The sequence below is a fragment of the Euwallacea similis genome, chromosome 2 (assembly GCF_039881205.1).
Source record: "Euwallacea similis isolate ESF13 chromosome 2, ESF131.1, whole genome shotgun sequence".
NCBI classification, from domain to species: Eukaryota; Metazoa; Arthropoda; class Insecta; order Coleoptera; family Curculionidae; genus Euwallacea; species Euwallacea similis.
In genome coordinates this window covers 1,096,731-1,122,446 of record NC_089610.1, presented here as the reverse complement: position 1 = coordinate 1,122,446, position 25,716 = coordinate 1,096,731, and the positions used below count along the sequence as shown (strand labels likewise).

General features: G+C 37.1%; 2 protein-coding genes across 2 annotated transcripts in view; one reads left to right on the top strand and one right to left on the bottom strand.

Annotated features, from left to right (window-relative positions):
• The window catches only part of Sym (symplekin), a 40,165-nt gene that overhangs the window by 2,522 nt on the left and 11,927 nt on the right, over positions 1–25,716 (top strand). The window contains exons 6-12 of the mRNA XM_066405530.1: positions 62–267; positions 322–468; positions 517–792; positions 1,088–1,285; positions 1,557–1,715; positions 1,786–2,055; positions 2,116–2,200. Of these exons, the coding sequence (XP_066261627.1) occupies positions 62–267; positions 322–468; positions 517–792; positions 1,088–1,285; positions 1,557–1,715; positions 1,786–2,055; positions 2,116–2,200 (1,341 nt within the window). The remainder of the gene's footprint in view (positions 1–61; positions 268–321; positions 469–516; positions 793–1,087; positions 1,286–1,556; positions 1,716–1,785; positions 2,056–2,115; positions 2,201–25,716) is intronic.
• On the bottom strand, positions 2,365–24,551 carry LOC136419303 (coiled-coil domain-containing protein 39-like). The gene is made up of 12 exons (XM_066405532.1): positions 24,295–24,551; positions 24,071–24,244; positions 23,775–24,018; positions 23,042–23,444; positions 22,652–22,982; positions 22,329–22,596; positions 3,783–3,937; positions 3,483–3,648; positions 3,222–3,431; positions 3,055–3,162; positions 2,812–3,005; positions 2,365–2,693 (listed from the first exon to the last, which is right to left on the bottom strand). Exons 1-12 carry the CDS (start codon positions 24,508–24,510, stop codon positions 2,424–2,426), a joined length of 2,739 nt encoding a protein of 912 aa, XP_066261629.1. The 5' UTR covers positions 24,511–24,551; the 3' UTR covers positions 2,365–2,423.

The following is a 25,716-nucleotide window of genomic DNA, read 5'->3' as shown; positions in this document are numbered from 1 at the left end:
ATTATGTTTCATTAAGGGGAAAACCAAATTTTATTATATATCCAAATCTTTCGGATTTTAGGTTGTGTGCTAGGATTGCTCAGAGACCTTACCCTCAGAAAACCACCGAAACAATTGAACTTCCTAAACGCTCTTTTGGCCTATACAACATACGAATCCAACGTAGTTCGTGACGCAGCTATAAACCATATTTTAGACTTACACAAAAATTTTGAACTGAAGCTTATCATTGAGGAATTTGCGAAAATGAATTTGGAGTTTTTGAAAGTGAGTTTTAGCTATATTTTCTGGAAAGTATGATTTTCAATGTGGTGGTTTTAGTTGTCCAAGCCTCCTGAAAGTCTATGCGGGGAAAACCAGGGAAGAATCAAAAGCGAAGTTTGGAGTGACGATTTCATTAAAGCCTGTCTTTTGCCTTATATTTCTTTGCTCCCTGTTAATTCCTCACTTATTCACGATTTGGCAAAGGTACTGTTCATCTATACATAAGATATTCTACTAATTTTATTGTAATAGGTCTACATCCAAACTAGTGCAGACATTAAACGTATCATACTTCGCCTCATTGAAGGTCCTATAAGAACTATGGGGATGCATTGCCCGGATTTGATTCAGTTGGTGGAAGACTGTGTTAAAGGGTCGGAAACTCTTGTGACTAGAGTGATTCATATTTTAACAGATAAAGTGCCTCCCACTGCTGAATTGGTAGAGAAGGTGAAGGAATTGTATAATACAAAAGTATCGGACGTGCGGTTTTTGATACCCGTTTTAAATGGCTTGTCTAAACAGGAGGTATGTTGCGTGGTTTTTGGATTATTGAAAAATTTAATTCAAGTTTCGCATTATTTTGGTTCAATTTATATAAAGGATGCCGATTAAAAGAATCAGTAGACGCTAAAATATCGGAAACATGTCTTAAATAAATTCATCAGCTGCTATCTATATATCTTAATCAACGCCCTACATGTACAGTTTATCGCCCACCACGAAGATTTTTTAATGACAACTGTTATTTTTGCCATTAAAAAGAGTCAATATAGCCCTATAGGTATTTTCTATAATATAAAATTGTTAATCGATTTTGAAGATCACGTCGGCCCTCCCTAAGTTAATCAAACTCAACCCTGTGGTGGTCCGTGAAGTTCTCAACAGAGTCCTGTGGCAATATGGTGATAGTCCCATATCCCCCACTGAACTACTAGTAGCCTTACATCTGATAGATCCCAATCAAGCTGACTTAAAGACTATCATCAAAGCTGTGTCTTTATGCATGCAAGAAAAGCAGGTAGGTGGATAATATATAGCGTAGGTCATTCAAAGTCAGTCAGAACTGGCTAATATTTGAAGGAAAAGTATGAATTTGGCAACAATGCCCAAATCCTTATTGAATTGAGCATAATTAGACATCCCTACGGTATTAAGCTTCTTGAATTTGTTTATTATACTTTTTGAGATATTAAGCCGTTTCCAAATTTATTAATGATCTTGTACAAGGCGCCGTAAATTCGACAGTATTTGCGACAGCTTTGATTACTATAATAATATATTATTTTCAGGTATACACTCAAGAGGTTTTAGCAGTAGTTTTGCAGCAATTAATGGACCAAACCCCCATTCCTACATTACTAATGAGAACTGTAATTCAGGCTCTTGGGAGCTATCCCCGATTATCAGGATTTGTAATGAACATCTTACAGAGACTTATTCTAAAGCAGGTAGAATTATACTATTATACATATAAGAAAAATAAGTAATTTTCATTTGCAACCAATCTTCCAAAATTAGGTGTGGAAGCATAAAGTGGTGTGGGAGGGTTTTATAAAGTGCTGCCAACGCACTAAACCTCAGAGTTTCGCGGTATTGATGCAGCTGCCTGCTCCTCAACTCACTGAAGTTTTAACCCTCTGCAGAGAGCTTAAAACACCCCTACAAGAACATTTGAATACGTTCACTGAGGCTCAGCGCATGCATGTTCCCTCTGAGGTGCAAGAGATTATTTTGAATAGTTTTTCAGGACCTCCAAATGCAACTGTCGGGCCTGATCGTCGTATGATGGTAATGCAACTTAAATTTTATAAAATTTCTGGATTGTAATCGTTAATCTTACCTCAACAGGGCGTGGAAGTCAAGAGTCCTTCTTCAATGGTACAGCAACGCTCCATGGGCATGCCTTCAGAACTTTTACCTCCTGGAATGGATTGAAATGCTGTTTTTTTTTATTAGGACTGGAATATGTAATTGAATATAAATAATAGTACATTTATTACAAAAAAACTTATATAATTCCTATACGCCCCCGATATTTACCAAATCGATACTGAATTGTTGCTTTTATAGGAAATATTATAGAGTGACAGCTTATAAAGTGTCAATAGCGTACCTCGTGATTTCTGTACAAATATTCACAAAAATAAAAGTACAACTCAGTTCTCTTTGAAGGAAATATCTATAGTCTTAACCATAATATGCTCCATTTGTGCCACAAGACTTCTGGCACTAGATCCAGAACTGATTGAGGATTGTGTGGAGAATGTATTAGAACTTAGACTTGATTGGGATTTGAGGTTGATGCTGTATTCTGCAGAATATTTATTGATGTTTGGTGCCACCTCTGTGCATTCATTTGCGATGGAGTTTAGTCGTTTCAAGACTGTGTTGTTACCGTCTCTAAGTTGTCTCACTTCCAGGTCTTGCTAAAAATCGAAACGGTTTTATGAGAGAGGCAGTAGAGATATAATTATGCCTTTCTGTGTCAATCAACAAGAGAAAGTATCGAAATATTTTTACTTTTTAAAACTTTAAGAAATATACCTCATAAATGGTCACGTCTCTAGTCCCGAGCTTCTTCAGGGCCTTTCTCAACTGCTCTTGTGCCCTTTGGAGTTTTTCTTCCTTATCTCTTTGTTGTTTTTCAATGAAGAGATTCTCTTCTTCAAGTTTTTGAATTATTTGCTTCTTCTCAGCCCTAGCTGGTCTCAATTCATCATTCAAAATTGCTACTAATTCTAAAGAAAAGTTTTGATTTTTTTGGTTAAAATCTGAGTAAAAATTTACCGTCATAGGCGGCTTGTTGGTTATCGAGTTTTTGTCTGGTTTTCCTACAATTTAAAATCCATTCCTTGTAAAGATTGTTTAGTTCTTTCATTTCTTGGATTTCTTCATCTAAAAGGGAGAGAAATATGATTTTACAATGCATCAAAAAGAGGGAAAAAAATTAGTACCATCTTCTTTGACAGCGGAGAGATTATTCTTAAAGGCCACATTGGTTAAATTAACCATTTTTAGGGTATTTTCAATGGCTACAATCTCTTTTTCAGCCACTTTAATCTTCTGATCCAGTTCGTCCCCTTGTTGTTGAAGAAAGAATTTCTCTTGGGCATTTTTGACTTTAAAGTGGGTGAGAGATATGGGTTGCCCATGGTCGTTTTTACCTATCAAAAAACTTGTAGGGACTATAAAATCTGCGCAATTTATTTAAATACCCAAAGCCATTAACTCAGTGTGATATTTCTTTTGCAATTGTTGGATTTTAACCTTCCTGATGGAGATATCGCCAGCGAGTCTTCTCCTTTCCTCGTCCAGATGTCGTTTTTTTGCTAAGACTACGGCCTTTTTGGTGTCAATTTCCAAATTTCGCTCTTTCGTAACCTAAAAGATTTTTTTCTAAAATAAATTTTACCTGTTGATTGATGCGCTTTTCACGGCCAATTCGGCTGCTTGTCTTATTTTGGACACCTACCTGACAATACAGCGTACAGAATATCTAGTAATGTAATGCTTACCTGATCCAGTGTTACTCTCAGTCTTTGCAAATTGAAAATCCTCCGATCCTCCTTTCGCATCTCATTTTCAATGTGATTTATCCTCAATTGCATAATATTCTCTTCCACTTGCTTCTCCTGAGTGGATTTCTTGGCAAACACAATTTGCTTCCTGCCTAAAATTCCTGGGAATTTATTAATGTCAAATATAATACGACAACTATTTTTTTTCCAAGTTCCGTGTAGTTGGCTGTGGATATTCGGTTGCCATAGAAATGTGGTTTTGTTTAGTATCATTTATTCATCTCTCTGTCAAATCGTATCAAACGAGTAAACTGTTTGATGTCACAGTTTTGATCTGAGCGCATTTTGATTCGGTTGAAATTTGTTGATGTTTGTGTGTTGTATGTAAAGAAAAGTGTATCAGTGATAATACAGTGCGAAAATGGTTTAAAATTTTTCTGGAAGGACGAACTGATATTCAGGATGAAAGTGGTCAAGGACGGAAATTCGTAGCAACAAACGATATTGTTCATAAGGCCTACAATGTGATATAGGAGTGTAGACGTTTCACAATCTCTGAAGTGCCTGCTGATTTTATTCAAGTATCCCGCTCAGCTCTCTACGATATTGTTACAACAAAACGAAGTTATGACAAATTCTGTGGACGGTTCTTGCAGAAGTACCGAAAAACGTGTGTCTTATTAGAATCAAGTCAACGTGGCAACCCGCCGTTGGCCGTCGAGTCTTATTTTTGTTTGATGTCAGACACTCAGCTGTATTACTTGTATCCTTTAGTGCCTTGTTGCCGGCTTTGTCACACTTTTGCTCGCATTCATCAATATTTATTTAGCACGTAAATAATTACTTTTTACCTTAGTCTTAGCCTTAATAAACCTTATCTGTAGTTACATAAGAAAGTTGTTGGTTATTTTTGCATAAAATGATGTCTATGAAACTGTAAAATGTGTGTGTACAGGGTGTCCCAAATAAGATATTCTACTCCCTTATGTCGGAAAATATACAAGTTACGTCAAAAAGTTTCTTACAAAAGTTCAATGGTTTTTAAAGATATTTTATTATATTAGGTAGTAAGCTTAGTTTTAAGGGTTTTCTGTTAGATGATGTAACTAGTTAGTCTCGCATAGGGGAAGCCCAATATTTATTTCATAAGAAAAGGCTCTCTTTCAGCTATCATCTTAGTGCGCGCCAATCAAATATAGTGACAACACGTAATTCTATCGCTTTAATAATGTCCAGTTTTGAGTCATCGAAACGCAATTTGCGGGAAGCTATCCTTTTCTGTTTCCATTTTAAGAAAAAAACCGTTCAGTGCCATATTTTGCTGCTGGAGGCTTATGCCGACCATGTGTCATCCATACAGACTGTGGAATTGTGGTATCGAAGGTTCAAAACAATAACTTGCTAATTTCAAATAGAATGCCCTATATATTTTTTCGTCAAATGATGCCCAACTTAATTGCCTACAACTTTGCTATATACAGGGTGTTTTTAAATACGTGTAAAAAATTTAAGGGCACAAACATCGACTGATTTTAAGTAAAAAATGTTTAATAAATATATGTCCGCAAATGTTTTGTTTCCAAGATACAGGGTGTTGAAATGTAACAAGAAAAAACGATTTTATTCAATATTTCCAAAATGACTCAATTTGGGTATTTCAATTTTAGCACACGATTATGTAGTAAAATTCCTAATATTTACACTTATTGTAATGTAATTGTTGTGTTACTTCTCTTGTTCTTTTTTGATAGGGGCACTCCTTTTCAAAGAAAACACAATTTTTTGGAGGAATGCTTTAATGATTAATTATAAGAATTGCTGAAAATGATCATAGTGATTTTAATATGTATTATTATTTATTATCTTGTTTATGGTTGTGGCAGTAGCAAAAAAAACAAGTTAATATTACATATATACATATTAAAACCACTATGGTAATTTTCAGCAATTCTTATAATTAACTATTAAAGCATTTCCCCAAAAAACTATGTTTTCTTTGAAAAGGAGTGCCCCTATCAAAAAAGAATAAGAGAAGTAAAACAAATGTAAATATTGAGCTTTTTACTATACTTATATTATATTATATAATCGTAGACTAAAATTGAAACAGTCAAATTGAGTCATTTTGAAAATATTGAATAAAACCGTGTTTTTTGTTACATTTCAACACCCTGTATCTTGGAAACAAAGTATTTGCGGACATATATTTATTAGACATTTTTTACTTAAAATCAATCAAAGATTACGCCTTTAAATTTTATACATGTAGTTAGGAAACACTGTATACATATAGCAAAGCTGTAGGCAATTAAGTTGAGTCATTTGACAAAAAAATATATAGGGCATTTTATTGAAATAAGCAAGTTATTGATCTTTGAAATAATACAATTTTGGGGGCATATTTCGGGGGTCGTTTAAAACTTTTTCTCAAATTAAAATAAGTCAAAACGTAGTTTATTAAGTCCTTTTGTAGTCCCAAAAGACCGATTCTGAAATACGCAACGGTAAGGGCATAGCATCTATTTCTGTAGGACCCTGCAGATGTCAAAATGTTCGAATTTTCCAAAATAACTGGGAAATTATAAATTTTAAACATAAGATACTTTACATAAAGTGGCCCTAAAATTTGATAAGAAATCCGAAAATACCAAAAAAAATATGGGGGTTCCATTCAAATGAACAAAGTTGATATTTATAATCGCAAAAGTGATACACCCTGTATATGTAAAATTATTTTATAATAAAAGATCTTTAAAAATCATTGAACTTTTGTAAGAAACTTTTTGACGTAAGTTGTAGATATATACAGGGTAATTCTAGATAAGTGGGACAAGCAAATATCTTGAAATCGGGAAGATCTACAAAAAAAATGTTCAAACAAAGTCTTCTTTATTTTCGGGGCCTCAACTTTTTATAATGTTTTTTTATTATATTATAATTAAATTTTTTTTCAAGGTCACCTTCACCTGTCTTTTGGGGTCAACTTCATGTTTTCAAATGTAACACCCAATTTTTTTTTGAGATTCCAATTTTTTGTTGGCAGTAAAAATGTTTTTATTTGAAACATTTTTTGCTAAAAGTAATGAGATTCATAATAATACCAAACTCTTATCCCGCGAACGCTACAAGTCCAATTTTATAAAATTTTTGTTAAAACAGTTAAATTCCGTTGAAAATAGTTTACTATGGTTTTTCATTGATTGTGTTAAGACTTGTGTACTCCATAAATCCATTTCAATGATTCACAAAATGAATAAAACTACTTTCGTGAGCCTTTGACTCTTAAATCGAACTATCCGCCTAAAGAAATCTACTTGACTTTTTATCTTAAAACTAAACATAAACATAAAAATAACAAAAAAATAAAGGTATGTCTCAGTCTATACTGTTGAATAATCCTTTTTAACCAGACCGTCTAATGGTGTGACAGTAAAAATCAAATTGTAGGCGTAATTAATTAAACCTTTATTTCTTATTATCAACGATCGTTATATATACCCGACAGGCGATAGACTAACTCTAGATTTTTTAACTACTCTTATCGCTAAGCCAGAGAAGAAAAAAAAAACACTAACCTAAGCAATAATCATATTTAGGCCGGTCGTTCTTTGAGGCATTGATAACATTGCGTCATATATCTGTGACTAGGAATGCGCTTTATTCGTTGTTTTGGACTGGATATTCCAACATATACTATACCATAACATAAATAGAAATTAATTTTAAAAATTGCTGGTGCTAACTACGTATACCTACTTAAAGGGTATGGATTACGAGACGAAATCTATACCTATTCATAAACAAATCAATGATAAGATTAATTGATGGATTTATGGAGTACACAAGTCTTAACACAATCAATGAAAAAAATAGTAAACTAGTTAACAGAATTTAACTGTTTTAACAAAAATTTTATAAAATTGGACTTGTAGCGTTCGCGGGATAAGAGTTTGGTATTATTATGAATCTCATTACTTTTAGCAAAAAATGTTTCAAGTAAAAACATTTTTACTGCCAACAAAAAAATTGGAATCTCAAAAAAAAATTTGGTGTTACATTTGAAAAAAATGAAGTTGATCCCAAAAGACAGGTGAAGGTGACCTTGAAAAAAAATTGACATTATAAAAAGTTGAGGCCCCGAAAATAAAGAAGACTTTATTTGAACATTTTTCTTGTAGGTCTTCCCGATTTCAAGATATTTGCTTGTCCCACTTATCTAGAATCACCCTGTATATATACAGGGTGTCCTCGAATTGCGTGGCCAAAATGATACCGCAGATTATTTAAGTAAAAATAAGTCGATTTAACTAAATTTGCCTCAGTCCAAAAGTTGATAATCACGGAGTTACAGGGTGTTGAAGTTGAAAAAATAAATCGCATTTTCTTTAATATCTTTCGATTCCTTTTAGCTAATTTCAAGAAATTTCGTATCTGAGGGTGTTTTAGAATGCGAAATTCGAATTTATAAACAATTTAGTTGTATTTTCTAGAGGGCACCACAAGCGACCATAGGGGACATTTAAACCTCTGCAACTTTTTTGAACCATAGTGTATGTCATTTTGGTATTGAAAAATCTTTTTTCCTACCTTTTATACTTAGAAAAGGTATACTTTATTGAAGTCGCTAGAAGCAACGGTTTCTGAGAAAAACGCATAATTCTAATGCGCCGCACATTTGCGTTATAGCTTTTAAGTAAATAACTTAGTTGGCTATGTTTTCTAGTTGACATTTTGACACTTGAATTTATTTCTTAAATATCAGTTTTTTCTTTCACTTCCTGTTGTAAAGCACCCCGGCTTACGCATACGTATTATTATATCATATATGTGAGCTTTCATAAAGAAAGCCATATGGGGTTACTTATCAACTTATTTAATGTAAATGCAAAAAACATGTTGTCCCATAATATTGTAACTTATCCTTGGACATGTGCGGAATGTCACAGGCACCTACTGGTGCCCCATTGTAAATTAGAAATGGACTAAACTTGTACTAGTCAAAATAGATCATTCGTGGTAAAGATAAAGGTCTGTTTATCATCTCGCCTAAAAACATATGGAGGTGCGAATAAGATGATTAAAGGATGTAAGCGTGGGAAGAATGTGGAAGGTATGGTGACAGGCTTTTTGGAAGAAAAGCAGATGCACCCGGGGTGACCCTCACGCATCAAAAAGGGATTCATTCGATTCCCGATTCTAGAGAAATAAAGAAGTATCACCTAAACTTGTGTTTTTGTTTCTCTACGAGTTTGGAAGATCTGACATCAGAAGTGGGATAGACTCGCGAAGATACCACAACGTGTAAAACAATTATTTGTGTGAAAAGTGCGCTTGTTTTGTGGGTGCGTTTCGTGTGCAGAAAAGTACGCTAGCATGGAAGAATTGACCAGTGTTTTGACGGCTGTTCTTCGTGAAATGCAACAACGGCCTCAACAAGCTGTGCCTGTGCTGCAGGCGCCTGCTATGCCAGTGGACATTCCGACCTTCGACCCCTCGAAGAGCGATGTAGGGGCGAACGGGTGGTGTGATGACGTGCAGGCCTTGGCGACCACCTTTAATTGGACTGATTTCGAACAACTTTGCCGAGCTGCAAGCGCTTTGGAGGGCGACGCTAAGGAGTGGTACAATAATTGGCACCCAGCAAGAAAGGATTGGGCTAGTTTTCGAGCAGAAATTTGTCAGCTCTATCCTGTACGACGAAACCTGAGCGAGCGGTTGCGCAGGGCAAGCTTGTACACCAGCGGACAAGCACCGGGTTACTGTGAGTACGCACGAAAGAAGATATCGTTATTGAAAGGGCTGAATTTTAACCTAAGTGTTGGTCAAATAATTGAGCTGGTTATTGGTGACATAACCGACACTCATGTTAAAACAGCAGCCTTTAATAGCAATATTGATTCTATTGCGACGCTACTTAATGTACTTAGTAATTATCAAATCAATAAACAAGGCCATCAGCCTCAAGGAAAATCCTTAAAACGTCCCCGTCCAGATCTGCCTAGGCAGAACGACGAAGGGATAATTTGTTATAATTGTAATAAGCCTGGGCATATGAGTCGAAACTGTGGGAAATCGTCCAAATTGAGCGATACTACTACTGCGGGTGGTCTAAATCCGATGGAAGTTAAAAAGCCTTGCGATATCTGCAAAAAAATCGGACATTCTCCCGAAAAGTGTTTTTTTAAAAATAAAAGAGGGGGCCACTTGTCGAGATTCTCGAAAATAAATTATTTCTGCGTAAGCTTAGATAGTGATTTTTGCGTCAAGTTTAAAATACAAGATTTGACTGTAAACTGCCTAATCGACACTGGTGCCGAATGTAGCCTCATCTCTGAGAAAGTCGCTAATAAACTAAATTGCCGTTTTGAACCAAGTTTCGTTATATTAAGGGGTATAGGTGGTAACCTAGTACCAACTTGTCGAAGGGCGGCTTTGTTGCTCGAAAGAGAGGGTACTGCATTCGATATCACCTTTTATGTTGTCGAAAGTTCTGCTATGAAACCAGACGCTATACTAGGCAGGGATTTGCTCAATTATAAGGGGGTTAAAATTTGCACTGACTCGCGCGGTACCAAAATTTACCTAGATGATGAGGAAGATAAGAATGAATCTAAAACAATTCAAAATGTAAGCATTTCTCCCGAACAAATTAAGACAGGCGTACAAGGGGGCGAATACGATGAATTGCTAAGGTTATTGACGAAATATAGCGATTTCATAGCTACTGGTAATTCCGTTGGGGCAATAAAAACTGGCGAAATGGAAATAAGATTGAAGAGCGATAAAATAATACATTACAACCCGTATCGAATGTCATTGAGCGAGCGAGAAAAAGTTAAGGGAATTATCAAAGATCTATTGCGAAACAAAATCATTCGCGAAAGTACATCGCCATACGCTAGCCCGGTTATTTTAGTCCACAAAAAGGATGGTAGTCATCGTTTATGCGTGGATTACCGCGCACTCAACGAAATCACCGTCAAAGATCGCTTTCCGTTACCACGCATAGACGACCAAATTGACCAACTGGGAGGACACGGGTACTTCACGACCCTAGACATGGCGGCTGGATTTCACCAGATCCCTGTGGCCAAGAATTCGATCGAAAAGACGGCATTCGTGACGCCGGACGGACATTTTGAGTACTTGCGTGTACCCTTTGGGCTGTCGAACTCTCCTGCGGTGTTTCAGCGGGCAATTTGTAAGGCGCTAGGCAAACTTAAGGACGCCGACGCGTTGGTATATTTGGACGACATAATTATCCCGTCTAGAACCATACGAGAAGGATTTGATAAGCTCGATAGGGTATTAGCTTCTCTTACTAGAGCGGGTTTCACTTTAAACATCGATAAATGTAAGTTTCTCGAGAACCGAATTCTTTATCTTGGCCACGAAATATCTCTAGAGGGTGTAAGACCTGATAAAAGGAAATTGGCCGCTTTGTTTAACGCGCCCGATCCAAAAAATGTTAAACAAGTCCGACAGTTCATGGGTTTGGCCGGTTATTTCCGCAAGTATGTCCCCGAGTTCGCCGCACGTACCGCTTGCATTACGAAATTAACGAAAAAAGATGTGAGTTTCGAATGGGGAATTGACCAGAAAATTGCCAAGAGTTATGTTTGCGCGTTTTTAAGTCAGCACCCCCTTTTGGCAATTTTCGACCCAACATTAAACACCGAGCTCCATACAGACGCGAGTTCTTTAGGGTATGGGGCGATTCTATTTCAAAAACATGACAACAAACTAAAAGTTGTGTCGTATTTCTCAAAACGAGCTACGAAGGAGGAATGCAAGTACCATTCGTACAAACTCGAAACACTAGCTGTGTATTATGCCATAAAACATTATCGTGTTTACTTATTAGGGATAAACTTTAAACTTGTTACCGACTGCAACTCGCTTAGGTTGACACAGAAGAAGAAAGATTTAGCGCCCAGAGTTGCAAGATGGTGGCTTTATTTACAATCCTTCAATTTCGACATTGAGTATCGAAAAGGCAAATACATTCCCCATGTGGACTATTTCAGTAGGAATATTCCACAATCTCGGGAAGAACTTAGTTGCTCAGCTCCCGTGAACGTCCTCACGACCGACAACTGGCTCAAAATCAATCAAAAACGCGACCCCGAGACTCGCGAGATCAAATCAAAACTGCTTGATGGTTATCTGACTCACGAATATTTCTGCCAAAACGACATCTTATTTAGAAAAATAAATCCGGGCCAAAATCCACCAATCTACAGAGCTTTTGTCCCAAAAGGAAGCAGGCTCGGGTTACTAAAAATATTCCATGATGAACAGTCTCACGTGGGACCAGATAAGACATTTGCTAAAATAAATCACTACTTCTGGTTTCCACGAATGGCTAGGTTTGTCAAAAAATACTGCGATCGATGCCTAAAGTGTATCGTGAACAAGAAGCATACTGGACCCAAACAGGGACGGCTACATCCTATCAATAAAATCCCCATTCCTTTCCACACCGTACACTGTGACTGTGTTGGTCCATTCCCTACATCACCAGACGGTTACAAGCATGTCCTTCTTGTAATCGATGCCTTCACAAAATACCTGTTTTTGATCCCCTTAAAAACCCTCTCCGGCCCTGAGACATGCGAGAAATTAAAGACTTATCTAACTATATTCGGAAACACTAAACGACTAATATGCGATAGAGGAACCAATTTCACTGATCAACAAGTGAAGCAGTTGCTTTCAGAGTTACAAATTACACAACATCTTATTGCTAAAAGTGCCCCGCGTGGAAATGGCCAAATTGAAAGATACGTCTCGACAATTCTAGATTTGCTCAGGGCGGATCTAAATGGCAACAAGTCAGAATGGACGAGCGTTCTTTCAAAGTTACAGTTAACTCTCAACACGACCATTCAAAAAACAACGGGTTTTTCCCCACTTTATCTACTCACAGGACAAACCTTAGATATCCCAGAGATTCAGAATTTGACAGAAACCATCAAGCCCGTGATAAGTACCAACCGAAATTTAGACAAAGACCGCAAAACAGCCCATGAACGCTCGTTGCACTACGGATCAGAATCAAAAGAAAGATTTGACAAAAAGCGACGCATGACAAAAAAATTCGAAGTAGGCGATATAGTTTTTCACCCATCCGGGAACTCACATCTGTCCAAGTTAGACTCAAGATACGAAGGTCCATTTGAAATTTTGCAGATATTGCCTAACGACCGCGTAGAAATAAAAAACTTAGCCACTAACCGCAAACGAATTGTCGCCAAAGACATGATGCGAATATGGCCAGGCGAATTCGAAGAGGAAGTATCAGTAGTATATTGATAATAATTTTATAATTTCTTCTATTTAATAATTATTTAATAATTCTTGATATTACTGTATCTTATAGGTTTGTCCCTTGTAATATTTTTGTAGTTATGTTATCGCTATCAAGTGTTCTGTTCAACGGATGTCCGTATGAGCTTTATTAGTTGATAAAAACTTAGATTTATCACCTAAAAAAAAAAAAAAAAAAATTGTTGAAAGACGTGCTCTTTGCGTTAGGTCATGAGTACCTAAACGTTGAAATGACGTGCTCTTTGCAATTGAAACTAATACTTTGAGAATTGTTGAAAGACGTGCTCTTTGCGTTAGGTCATGAGTACCCAAACGTTGAAATGACGTGCTCTTTGCAATTGAAACTAATACTTTGAGAATTGTTGAAAGACGTGCTCTTTGCGTTAGGTCATGAGTACCCAAACGTTGAAATGACGTGCTCTTTGCAATTGAAACTAATACTTTGAGAATTGTTGAAAGACGTGCTCTTTGCGTTAGGTCATGAGTACCCAAACGTTGAAATGACGTGCTCTTTGCAATTGAAACTAATACTTTGAGAATTGTTGAAAGACGTGCTCTTTGCGTTAGGTCATGAGTACCTAAACGTTGAAATGACGTGCTCTTTGCAATTAAAATTAATATTTTGTAAATTGTTAAAATGGCGTAGTCTTCGCAATATAAAATGATAATGTTTTTACTATAGGTTTTAGTAAGGATAAAATTCGAGAACGAATTTTGTGTCAGGATTGGCCGTGTGAGCTTTCATAAAGAAAGCCATATGGGGTTACTTATCAACTTATTTAATGTAAATGCAAAAAACATGTTGTCCCATAATATTGTAACTTATCCTTGGACATGTGCGGAATGTCACAGGCACCTACTGGTGCCCCATTGTAAATTAGAAATGGACTAAACTTGTACTAGTCAAAATAGATCATTCGTGGTAAAGATAAAGGTCTGTTTATCATCTCGCCTAAAAACATATGGAGGTGCGAATAAGATGATTAAAGGATGTAAGCGTGGGAAGAATGTGGAAGGTATGGTGACAGGCTTTTTGGAAGAAAAGCAGATGCACCCGGGGTGACCCTCACGCATCAAAAAGGGATTCATTCGATTCCCGATTCTAGAGAAATAAAGAAGTATCACCTAAACTTGTGTTTTTGTTTCTCTACGAGTTTGGAAGATCTGACATATATGTATGTAAGAAAAAAATATTTCCTTCTTAAAAAAATAAAAAAAACACGAATTTAAGCAAGACTTCTTTATTCGACCAAGATTGGGAAAAGAATGCCCCCCTCATACAAGGTGGCGGAGACATCCCCGCGCATCTGTTTATCTTCAAAAGATAATCGCTAAACCTTCTACATTCTTCCCACGCTTACATCCCTTAGTCATTCTCTTCACACCCCCATATGATAAACAAACCCTCTTTATCTTTCAAGGCAACGATCTACTTTAACTAGTACAAGTTTAGTCAATCTCCAATGGGCACTCTTAGGTGTCGGTGACATACCACATATGCCCAAGGATAAGACGTAGCTCCATCCTTGTAAGATAACAGGTTTATTGCTCTTGCCTTAAATGAATTAATATCCAACCCCGTATCACCTTCTATATGAAAGTTCACACGGCCAATCCTGACACCAAATTCGTTCTCGAATTTCCTTAACAATTATCAACAAAAAGTAATACACAGAGAACTTAAAACTAGGTATTAATGAAACTACAGAGTGCGAAGAGCTACAGCTTCCAACATGACAACAAAAGCACATATTACAAAGCGTGCCACCCCTAACATCACTACAATAAAGAACAGGAACTATACAGTGTTCCGCTCTTAACAGAACAACTAACATTAGTTGCGAAGCGTCCCGCTTCCAACAACTTTACAAAAGTAAAAAGATACTAACTGAATATGAACTGCAAAGCGTCCCGCTTTCAACAGAACAACTAAACACTGGTTGCGAAGCGTCCCGCTTCCAACAACCCTACACTAAAATATGAACTGCAAAGCGTCCCGCTTTCAACAGAACAACTAAACACTGGTTGCGAAGCGTCCCGCTTCCAACAACCCTACACTAAAATATGAACTGCAAAGCGTCCCGCTTTCAACAGAACAACTAAACACTGGTTGCGAAGCGTCCCGCTTCCAACAGCTTTACAAAAATAAGAGTAAGTAAATCATGCATTGTCCGATAAATCATCAGGCCATAATCTGATCATGTCCTTGGCCACAATTCGTTTTCGATTTGACGCAAGACTTTTCAGCGCATACCTTTCATTAGGGAGAACTTGAGTTATTTCAAATGGTCCCTCATACCTGTCGTCTAATTTTGCCAAATGACTATTGCCTGAAGGGTGATAGACGTAGTCACCTATTACAAATACCTTGTTTGACCTTCTTTTCTTGTCGAACAAATTTTTCGCCAAATCCGCTTGCTTCTTCATACGTTCGTATGCCAGTTCTCGATCGCTTAATAAATTATTGGGGACGTCCTTCAACGAAAAGGACGCTGTCAAGGTTTTTACATCGGAGCTACTGCCTTCAACCCCCGTTAATAAATACACTGGCGAAAATCCAGTTGTCTTTTGTACCGTGGTGTTCAATGTATTTTGCAATTTTTGAATTACATTCGGCCATTCTGTTCTATTAGTTATTTCCGCCCTAAGCAAGTTGGTGACTGTTCCCACATAGCGTTCCACCTGTCCATTGCCCCGTGGAGCACTTTTGGCAACAAAATGTTGTTGAATACCCAGTTCCGAGAGTGATCGTTGAACTAAACTGTCAGTAAAATTGGTACCCCTATCGCAGATCAGTCTTCGCGTGATACCAAACATATTTAAGTACAAGGTCATGGCACTGCACATCTCAGTACCTGACAAGGTCTTAAGTGGTACCAAAAATAAGAATTTCGTAAAAGAGTCAACCAAAAGTAATAAGTGCTTATAACCCTCGGCCGAGGTTGGGAACGGACCCACACAATCGGCATGGACCGTATGAAATGGTATCGGTCTTTTATCAATAGGGTGCAGATGCGCCTGTTTAGGACCAGTATGATTTTTGCTAATAATGCACTTCAAACAATGGTTGCAATATTTTCTTACGAACTTGGCCATCCCAGGAAACCAAAAATAGTGGTTTATTTTAGCTAGAGTTTTGTCGGGGCCGATGTGGCATTGTTCGTCGTGAAATAATCTTAGTAATCCTAAACGGCTACCCTTGGGTATAAAAGCGCGGTAAATAGGCGGGTTTCGACCAGGGTTAATTTTTCTAAATAACAACTCGTTTTGACAAAAATAGTCGGTCGTGAGTTTCCCGTCGTTTAGATTGCTTATAATGCCCTGGGTTTCATGATCTTTTCTTTGGGCCCTTTTTAACCAATTGTCCGTGGTCACAGCCTGAATTCTTACGAGCTCGGGGTCAATGACCTCAACAATGGGGTTCCTACTAAAGTAGTCCACGTGTTGGATATATTTTCCCTTGCGATATTCAATTTCAAAATCGTACGATTGTAAAAATAACCACCATCGGGCTACTCTCGGTATTAACTCCCTTTTGTTTTGGGATAGCTTAAGAGAATTACAATCGGTTACGACTTTGAACTTCGTGCCAAGTAAATAAACCCGGAAATGTTTAATGGCATAATATACCGCCAGGGTTTCCAGCTCGTAGGAGTGGTACTTGACTCCTCGCTCGATGTTCTTTTAGAAAAGTAAGCAACCACTCGCAATTGATTGTCGTGTTTCTGAAAGAGGATGCCTCCGTAACCCACTGAGCTAGCATCTGTATGGAGTTCTGTTCCCAAAGTCGGATCAAAAACGGCTAGTAGAGGCCTCTGACTAAGGAAGGCGCAAACATAAGATTTCGCGATTTTTTGCTCATCCCCCCAATCAAAAGGCACGTTATTCTTTGTCAATTTCGTGATGCAGGCCGTACGTGCCGCCAGTTCCGGAACAAATTTACGAAAATAGTTAGCAAGACCCATAAATTGCCTCACTTGCTTGACATTGCATGGATCAGGGGCTCTCAAGAGGGCGTTCACCTTATTTTTCCCTGGCCGTATACCATCTTCAGAAACTTCCTGGCCCAAATACTCGATTTGCTTTACAAAAAAGTTACACTTGTTGATATTTAACGAAAAACCTGCTTCCGTGAGACAATCCAAAACTCTAGATAATTTTCCCAAGCCTTCAGGTATGGTCATTGAAGGAATAAGTATGTCGTCTAAGTAAACCATGGCATCCTTATCCCTTAAATCACCTAGAGCGCCACAAATCGCCCGCTGAAAAACAGCCGGTGCGTTCGAGAGACCAAACGGCATTCGCAAATATTCATAGTGCCCATCAGGCGTCACAAAAGCAGTTTTTTCGATCGAACACCTGGCTATTGGTATCTGATGAAATCCAGATGCCATATCCAAGGTGGTGAAGTACTTATTTTTACCCAAACGGTCAAGCTGATCATCGATTCTGGGCAAGGGAAAACGATCCTTAACAGTGATTTTATTCAGCGCCCGAAAATCACAGCACATACGAGTGCTCCCGTCCTTTTTGTGAACAAGAACTATGGGGCTTGCGAAGGGGGAGTTGCTTTCGCGTATAATATTATGTTCGAGCAATTCCTTAATGATTAATTTGACCTTTTCTCGTTCAGAATGAGCCATCCGATAAGGACGAAAGTTAACTACTTTGTCATCCTTTAATTTAATTTCTAATTTCGCGGTAGCAATTGGTGACACTGAAATTCCAGTAGTGATGTATTGGCTATACTTCGTGAGCAATGCCAATAAATCCTCTAAATCTCGTCCCCGTAAGGGCGTCTTCACAACTTCCGCCGAAACGGAGATGGTGTTTACGGCCTTAGGTGACGACCCACGGTCATCTTTTAAATAAATACAGGTGCCCTTATCGTCTGTAAGAAGCTGGACCCCGGGGTGATTAAAAAAATCGCGACCTAATATGCAGTCGGGGATAATGGCGGAACTATCAACCACAAAAAAAACAGTTTCGAAAGCAGTGCCGTCCCTCTCTATATTTAAGATCGTTTTCGTGTTTACAACTACAGAGGACGCCCCTATGCCATGCAAGGTTAGAAAGGTTGGCTCCAAGTTACAGTTTAACTGCTTAATAATTTTTCCGATATTAAACTGCACTCAGCACCGGTATCTACTAAGCAATTAACCGAAACATCTTGGATTTTAAATTGGGTGCAGAAATTCTTGTCTAAGTTCGCGCAAAAAAAGTTCACCTGACGAGAGGTGGACGGTTGCTCCCGTTTTCTCTGAAAACAGTCATCAACCCTGTGCCCCGTTTTATGGCAAAAACTACAGGTAAGCTTACTTCTATCTAGGAATTTACCCTTAACATTATCTACAGAATGACCAAATCTTGTTCTTTTTGGACAGGCACGACTGAGGTGTCCTGGATCATTGCAAATGAAACACAACTTAGCATCAGAGTTTCGTCGAACTTTTAAATCGAACGGATAATTCCTTTTAAGTTTACCGGAATCGGATTTACGGTTATTTTTATTATAATTCGCCAGAAGATCTAATAATTCGCTGACATTATTAATCTTACTGTTGAAGGCAGCCGTTTTGACTTGGACATCGTCAATGTCCCCAATAATGATTTCCAAATATTGACTTTCGGTTAAATTGACATTTAAAGATTTGAGCAAGGATAATTTTTTCCTGGCATACTCACAGTATGAACCTGCCAAATCACTAGTGAAGAGACTGGCTCTCCGCAATTTCTCACTTAAGTTCTTTTTTGTCGGAAAAACACTACATAGTTCATGTTTTAGACCTTCCCACGTTCTCTCATCTGGTTCCCACGTCGCAAACCATTCGGCGGCCTCACCTCTGAGGCTGGGGGTACTCCTCGTCAGCAACTCGTAGTCCGTCCAATCAAACAGGGTCCCCAATTTCTCTATCTCAAGACACCACTTTCTAGCATTGTGGACGTCCGATGAAGGGTCGAAAATCGGGATGGACACGGACGTCGATACTGCACTTTTATTTTTGTCCTGCAATGACTTCACGGATTCTGCTAACAATTTCACAAACTCTTCCATATTTGCACTCAGCGTGAACTCACAGCACTTCAGATTCGTCAAGCCGTATTTTTACACGGTATAGTTCACGTCGCGACCGATTTACGTCTCGATGGCACTTTACGTGAGATTATCCCACTTCTGATGTAAGAAAAAAATATTTCCTTCTTAAAAAAATAAAAAAAACACGAATTTAAGCAAGACTTCTTTATTCGACCAAGATTGGGAAAAGAATGCCCCCCTCATACAAGGTGGCGGAGACATCCCCGCGCATCTGTTTATCTTCAAAAGATAATCGCTAAACCTTCTACATTCTTCCCACGCTTACATCCCTTAGTCATTCTCTTCACACCCCCATATGATAAACAAACCCTCTTTATCTTTCAAGGCAACGATCTACTTTAACTAGTACAAGTTTAGTCAATCTCCAATGGGCACTCTTAGGTGTCGGTGACATACCACATATGCCCAAGGATAAGACGTAGCTCCATCCTTGTAAGATAACAGGTTTATTGCTCTTGCCTTAAATGAATTAATATCCAACCCCGTATCACCTTCTATATGAAAGCTCACATGTATTAACCTCTTACATTATTTCTTGTACTATTTTCTCATGGAAACCTAAGGACAATATTAGAACTTAATTAGAATGTATGTCTACGTAGAAACACAATTCCTTTGTCTAATATAAGCAACCCATCAAATTGTAATTAGCTGAGACTCAAAGTCTCAGTACTGTTTAAGGTTCAAACTACCCTTATTGATGTACTTTGGCAAAGTCCACGTAGATATCATTTATATAAATAGGGCAGTCAAGCAGTTAAGAGATAGTCCAGCAGAAACCTTCACGACTCATCTTCACAAAACACTTACATAAAAAGGGTCTTTACGCCTCGCTCCCGCTCTTGTATTATCGAGAAGTTAATAAAGTGTTATATTTTTGACTCGCGTATAGTTATTCCAACCCGGCACATTACACTGTTGATTAATAGCCATAACTATGGCTAATAATTTCACGTATTCTGAAATGGTGGATATGCTGTTAACCTATGGACTTTGCCGTTGCAACGGTCAAAAAAGTGTACGAGTTTACAAGGAAAAATACCCTTTTCGTAGAATTCCAAATCGGAAAACTATTATTATTATTTTTGTTTTATCTTTAGTAATAATTGTTTTCAAAAAACTTGAACCCTTTTTTTTGAACGGGAATAATTTTAAGTTAATTTACATGCATCATCAGCTTTATATGCGTTTTTCTCAGAAACCGTTGCTTCTAGCGACTTCAATAAAGTATACCTTTTCTAAGTATAAAAGGTAGGAAAAAAGATTTTTCAATACCAAAATGACATACACTATGGTTCAAAAAAGTTGCAGAGGTTTAAATGTCCCCTATGGTCGCTTGTGGTGCCCTCTAGAAAATACAACTAAATTGTTTATAAATTCGAATTTCGCATTCTAAAACACCCTCAGATACGAAATTTCTTGAAATTAGCTAAAAGGAATCGAAAGATATTAAAGAAAATGCGATTTATTTTTTCAACTTCAACACCCTGTAACTCCGTGATTATCAACTTTTGGACTGAGGCAAATTTAGTTAAATCGACTTATTTTTACTTAAATAATCTGCGGTATCATTTTGGCCACGCAATTTGAGGACACCCTGTATATTATATATGTGAGCATTCCTCGCTTATGTTAAGACCATCAAGTAATACCATGTGAGAATGACATGGGGGTTAGCCGTAAATTACTTCTAAGATAAGCGTGAGAAAACGATAGAGGGTTGTTTATGAATTCCTTAACATAGGCGAGAGAAAAATTGATGATGGGTCAGGGAATCGTGGGAAAAGGCCTGAAATGTGGCTTATCAATGCTCTTAAAAAAGAGAGGGGTGCGCTCGGGGGTGGATAAGGCATGTGTATCGGGGGGCACTCCGGTTTTGACTCTTGACAAGTAAAGAAGTACCTCAAAACTTGCTTTTGTTTTATTTTTTTTCTTTCAATAACGATACCGAAATCTTACATATACATACATTATATGTATTTTCCGAGATAAAGAAATATAACATCTTATTTGAGACACCCTACACATAATTGTTAAGACCTGTGTCTTGTTACACCCAAGCCAACGTGGCAATCACGCAATCCGAAGTAAAGTTTTTCGTTATGTTTATTAATAAAGAAAGTTACCTCTCGGCTTTGGGGAAGATAGACAATATGATCGTTCTTATAAAATGGCGAATTACTCACTCTATCTCGTTTTTATTGATATTAGCACGTAAATCATTAGTCTTTACCAATAAACCTTAGCTGTAATTGCTTAGCTGTAGTAGGAAGGTTGTTGGTTATTTTTGCACGAAGCAGTTTGTGAGCTAGGGGTGGTTCGAAGTTTATTCTTTTTGCCGATGTCAAAAACGCATCGAACTCGATTGATTACACGTTGAGCAATGGCTATAAAATTCAATAATTTTTAATAACTTATTAATTAATTATTTATTTATTTATTATTTTATTATAATAAAGTAATTATTATATATATTTTATTTAAAAAAATGAGAATTGTCTCAACATTATTTTTAAGATAACAATTTTAAAAAAATTAACTGCAGATACATTAAGACGATATTTATTTTTTTACTATAAAACGGTGCGTTTACAAAATAAAAAATTTTAGATATCTTTATTATTCGCAACTACGCAAACTTCAAATGTAATTTTTATTTCGAGAAAAATCGGTGTCGTACGTTATTTTTCGTTAAATATATTAAAGATGGTGACCGTCCGCGCGCTATTATTGAAACAAAACATTATATTTTACTCTAAAAAATCAGTTGTTTGATCTGAGTAACGCTTAGAAAATTGCAATAAAATATACAGAGGGGTTTATGAGGAATTAATAAATTTGTAATTTTCTTCTTGACAATTTAACACACTGTATTTCTGTTCCGAAACATTTTTGGGATATAACGTATGTAACAAATTTCAATTATTTTTCTATGTAGAAATCGTGGTTAAGATTTGACCTCTACAAGCGACAACCTCGATAATTCAGCCATTAATTTAGGTCAATATTTCGACATTTTTGTTAATAAAAAATATGTATATGGGTTTACCGATTTGCTTAAAATTTTAACAACCCATTAGCCATAAGGATTGACACGTAAACTCGTACACACTTACCGATATCGTAGATCATAAGGTTAGTTTCTACTTGATTTTTCACGATGTCGATCTGCTCCCGATCAAGATCAATAAAGTTAGACAATTTCCTCATCTCATCTTGCAATCTGTCTACTTGTCGCTGCAGGGTATGTTGTACCTCCATATGATCAGCCAAAGTTTTCTCCAATTCTTTGATCTTCTCCTCCCTCTCATCTGCATGCTTATTGGACTTATGTGAACCCTCCAACTTGCAAAGCCGCTGCTTGAGTTCGTCGATTCTGAATTGCTAAATGAGTAATTCTTAAACTCACAAGTTATTAACTAATACAAGCTATCTCTACCATGTCGTAAACGGACTCTTTGAGTTTCTCCAAAATCTTCTTATCATCCCTTATATGTTTGCGCAATTTGTTAGATATGCAATAGGTATTGTTGATCTGAGTCTCCAAGGTTTTTCCCAGTGCCTGTTGATCTTTTAGTTGTTGATCAGTTCGAAACAGGTTGCTGTTGATTTTTTCAGTATCAGAGATTAACACTGCGCACTCTTTTTCTACCATTTCAATCATCTTTTGGATTTTTTTTATTCGTTCTGCTGATGATACATTGCTACTCTTCATCTCATTGATTTTCTCTTGAATCGCTTCTGTGTCTTGCCGGCCTTTGATGCATCTCCTAAAACCCAAAGAAGGACTAGAATCGTTCATTTATGCCCAGAAAAACACTAAATTAACCTTTCTTCTTGATCAATTTTATTATCAAGCAATCGATTTTGGATCCTCAATTTCTCCAAGTTATTCGCTGAAGTTGTAACCTCCCTTTTCACAGCTTGGCACTCATTCCCAATAGCGAAAAGGCTTTGCTGCAAATCACTCAATTCTCCTTTCAGTCCTGAACTCGAAGCATTCAGTTTCTCAATTTCCAGCTCCAATTCATGATTATTCCTTTGCTGGTTGCTTAACATCTTATTCTCCTCCTCTATGTGCTCGTTTTGCTTCTTCAACACCTCATCAGCCTCTAAAATTCGCTCCTGTCCAGTTTCAATCTCCGCATCCCTTTGTTGTAGCATTTTTACTGAGTCCTTCCATTGCTTGATTAGAGACTCCCTTTCGTCGATTTGCTGCTTTATTGCTTTGCCTAGTGAGGAGAAAGAGATTGTGAGGTATGAGAGATAGTGATGCAATAATATAAAATAAAGAAGAGGGCAATAATTAAGGGAAGAAGATAAGGAGTGATTAGAGGTTTGTGAAGTGGAGAGATTGAGGGAGAGGGACTATGGAGATGAAATGGAAAATTAAGAAGAGAATAGGCTCTTAAAAGGATGAACAAGGCGTACTGTACTTAATAAAATATCCTAAATATACCTTGTTGCTATCTGTATTTTAAAAACGATGAGTTATAAAGTCAGTTGCTCTTCCGAATTTTTAAATTCCATTTATTTGTTCAATAGCTCAAAATCATACTTACCAGTTCTCTCAATAATCATATCGCAGCTATGCAAATCGCACACCATTTTGCCTAAAATTAAATTCTTAGAATCGTACTCTCCTTGCAGAAAGGCTCTTCTTGCTTCAAGCCCGCTAAACCTTCTCTCATCTTCTTTAGAGAACTTTTGAATCAGCTCATTGTCATCGTCCCTTTTTTTCAATGCTTCTTCCCATGCTTTTAAGGCTTCAATGTCCCAGCCCGTTTCTTGTTTTATTCTATCAACCTGAAGAAAGATATCATTATTAGTACCATGGGGGATATGAGTTTTATTAGACCTTAATGACAGCTTTTTCCAGCTTTTTCCTCTTAGCTTCCTTCTCTTCTTCCAGGAATTTAATATGTTTCTTGACCTTCCCAATATCCTGTTCCATTTTGCTCTTCTCCCCCTTGAGCGATTGATATTGATTGGCCTCACTATCATATTGTTGTTTGTGGGCAGTTATAAGTTTCTTTAAAGTACGTTTTTGGGTTTATTGAGTTGTTATATTGAGATTCTCACCTGGGTGTAGTCATTCTCCTGATTCACAAATTTGAAATGATCCCTTAAATTCTCTAGTCGAGTGCAAGTATTCTCCCACGCAACTTTGGACTTGATTTTCTGCATTGTCAGCTTTGCGAGCTCTTGTTCCAATGCTTGGTTTTCAGCATTGGCCACTGGTATATGAAAACCATCATTCCAGCCCAATTTACGCAGTATCTCTTCCACGTAAGTCATATTAGGCTACACTAGTAACAACTTTCTTTGGTTAATATCTCCATGGTTCACTAACGAAGGCAGAAAGGAGTTGAAATGAAAAATGGGGGTTGTTATAGCCACTGGTGTTGTGTGATCGATGGAACCGGGGTTGTGTATATATCTATTTTTGTTCCTGAGATACAGGAGGCAATTTTGATGTTAGTGATAATAATCAAGGGCGTAGTGATTCAATGAAATGCGTCATAATGCCATAACTGGAAGGTTTTGGTTGGAAAGCCAATTTTGGGATATAAGCAGGGCCGGACTTAGCAAGCCTGGCGCCACGGGCCGTCGCCTAACTTCGCCCCCCCATAAGGCTGGTCCTGGATATAGGGCACTAATAAACTTCTGTCATTTTCCCTCCAAAAGTTTAAATATAAATTTAAAATTTCTTAAACCGTTTGATAAAAATCAAGGAGGTCAAGTACTCTAGGGGTCAAGGCTATCGTAAAATGAACAAAATTCTTTTTTTCGACATTTTTAATAATGAAGGTGAGCGATCAAATATCTTATTTGGGATATAGCTCGCCATATTAAAGATTACAGATCCATGTGATAATCATCAGAGCCAGACTTAAAGGCCATGCAAAAGTTCAATAAATGCTTTTTTATTGAGACATAGTACGTTAATGAATATTTCACGTTTTCTTGTGAAAATTCCTGATTAAAAATAGTTTTATGAACCCTTCTAATGAAACCAGAGATATTCTCAAACGTGAACTACGAGTATATTGCTGTAATAAAAAAGCAGTGGTGTACTAGAGCTAAAATAAAACGTATCTCGTCGTAAACGGCAAACTTTTCATATAACTCCCACAGATAAAAATCACATGGATTTAGATCTGGAGATCTCGCGGATTATCTTATTATTAACTTAGTTATTTAAAAACGCTCATACTTTTTTTTACTTTTTTCCATATGCGCATATTTCGGTTGTCTTTTAGATTTCGAAAAAACATTAAATAAAGATTTTACTTAGTTTTCTAAGGTCTATGCCGTATTAAAAGAAAAACCCTTACTTAAAATTCACCTTGTATATATAAAACCTGATTTTTTTCAAGAATTAAGCATCGATATTTCAAGAATTTGTAGAGCAATGGCCCTCAATAAATATTCTATAAGCCCAAGCTGAAACCCCTGATATGTATCTTGAATCTGACAATTCATCTAATTCGTAAATGGCAC

What these genes read in the sequence shown, in the direction of transcription:
- LOC136419303 (XM_066405532.1), bottom strand. Translation starts at nt 24,510, where the DNA reads ATGACTTACGTGGAAGAGATACTGCGTAAATTGGGCTGGAATGATGGT. An exon ending in TATGATTATTGAGAGAACTG is followed by an intron (nt 23,445 to 23,774) that starts GTAAGTATGATT and finishes TCTCCTCACTAG; the next exon opens with GCAAAGCAATAAAGCAGCAA. An exon ending in CCAACAAGCCGCCTATGACG is followed by an intron (nt 3,006 to 3,054) that starts GTAAATTTTTAC and finishes ACTTTTCTTTAG; the next exon opens with AATTAGTAGCAATTTTGAAT.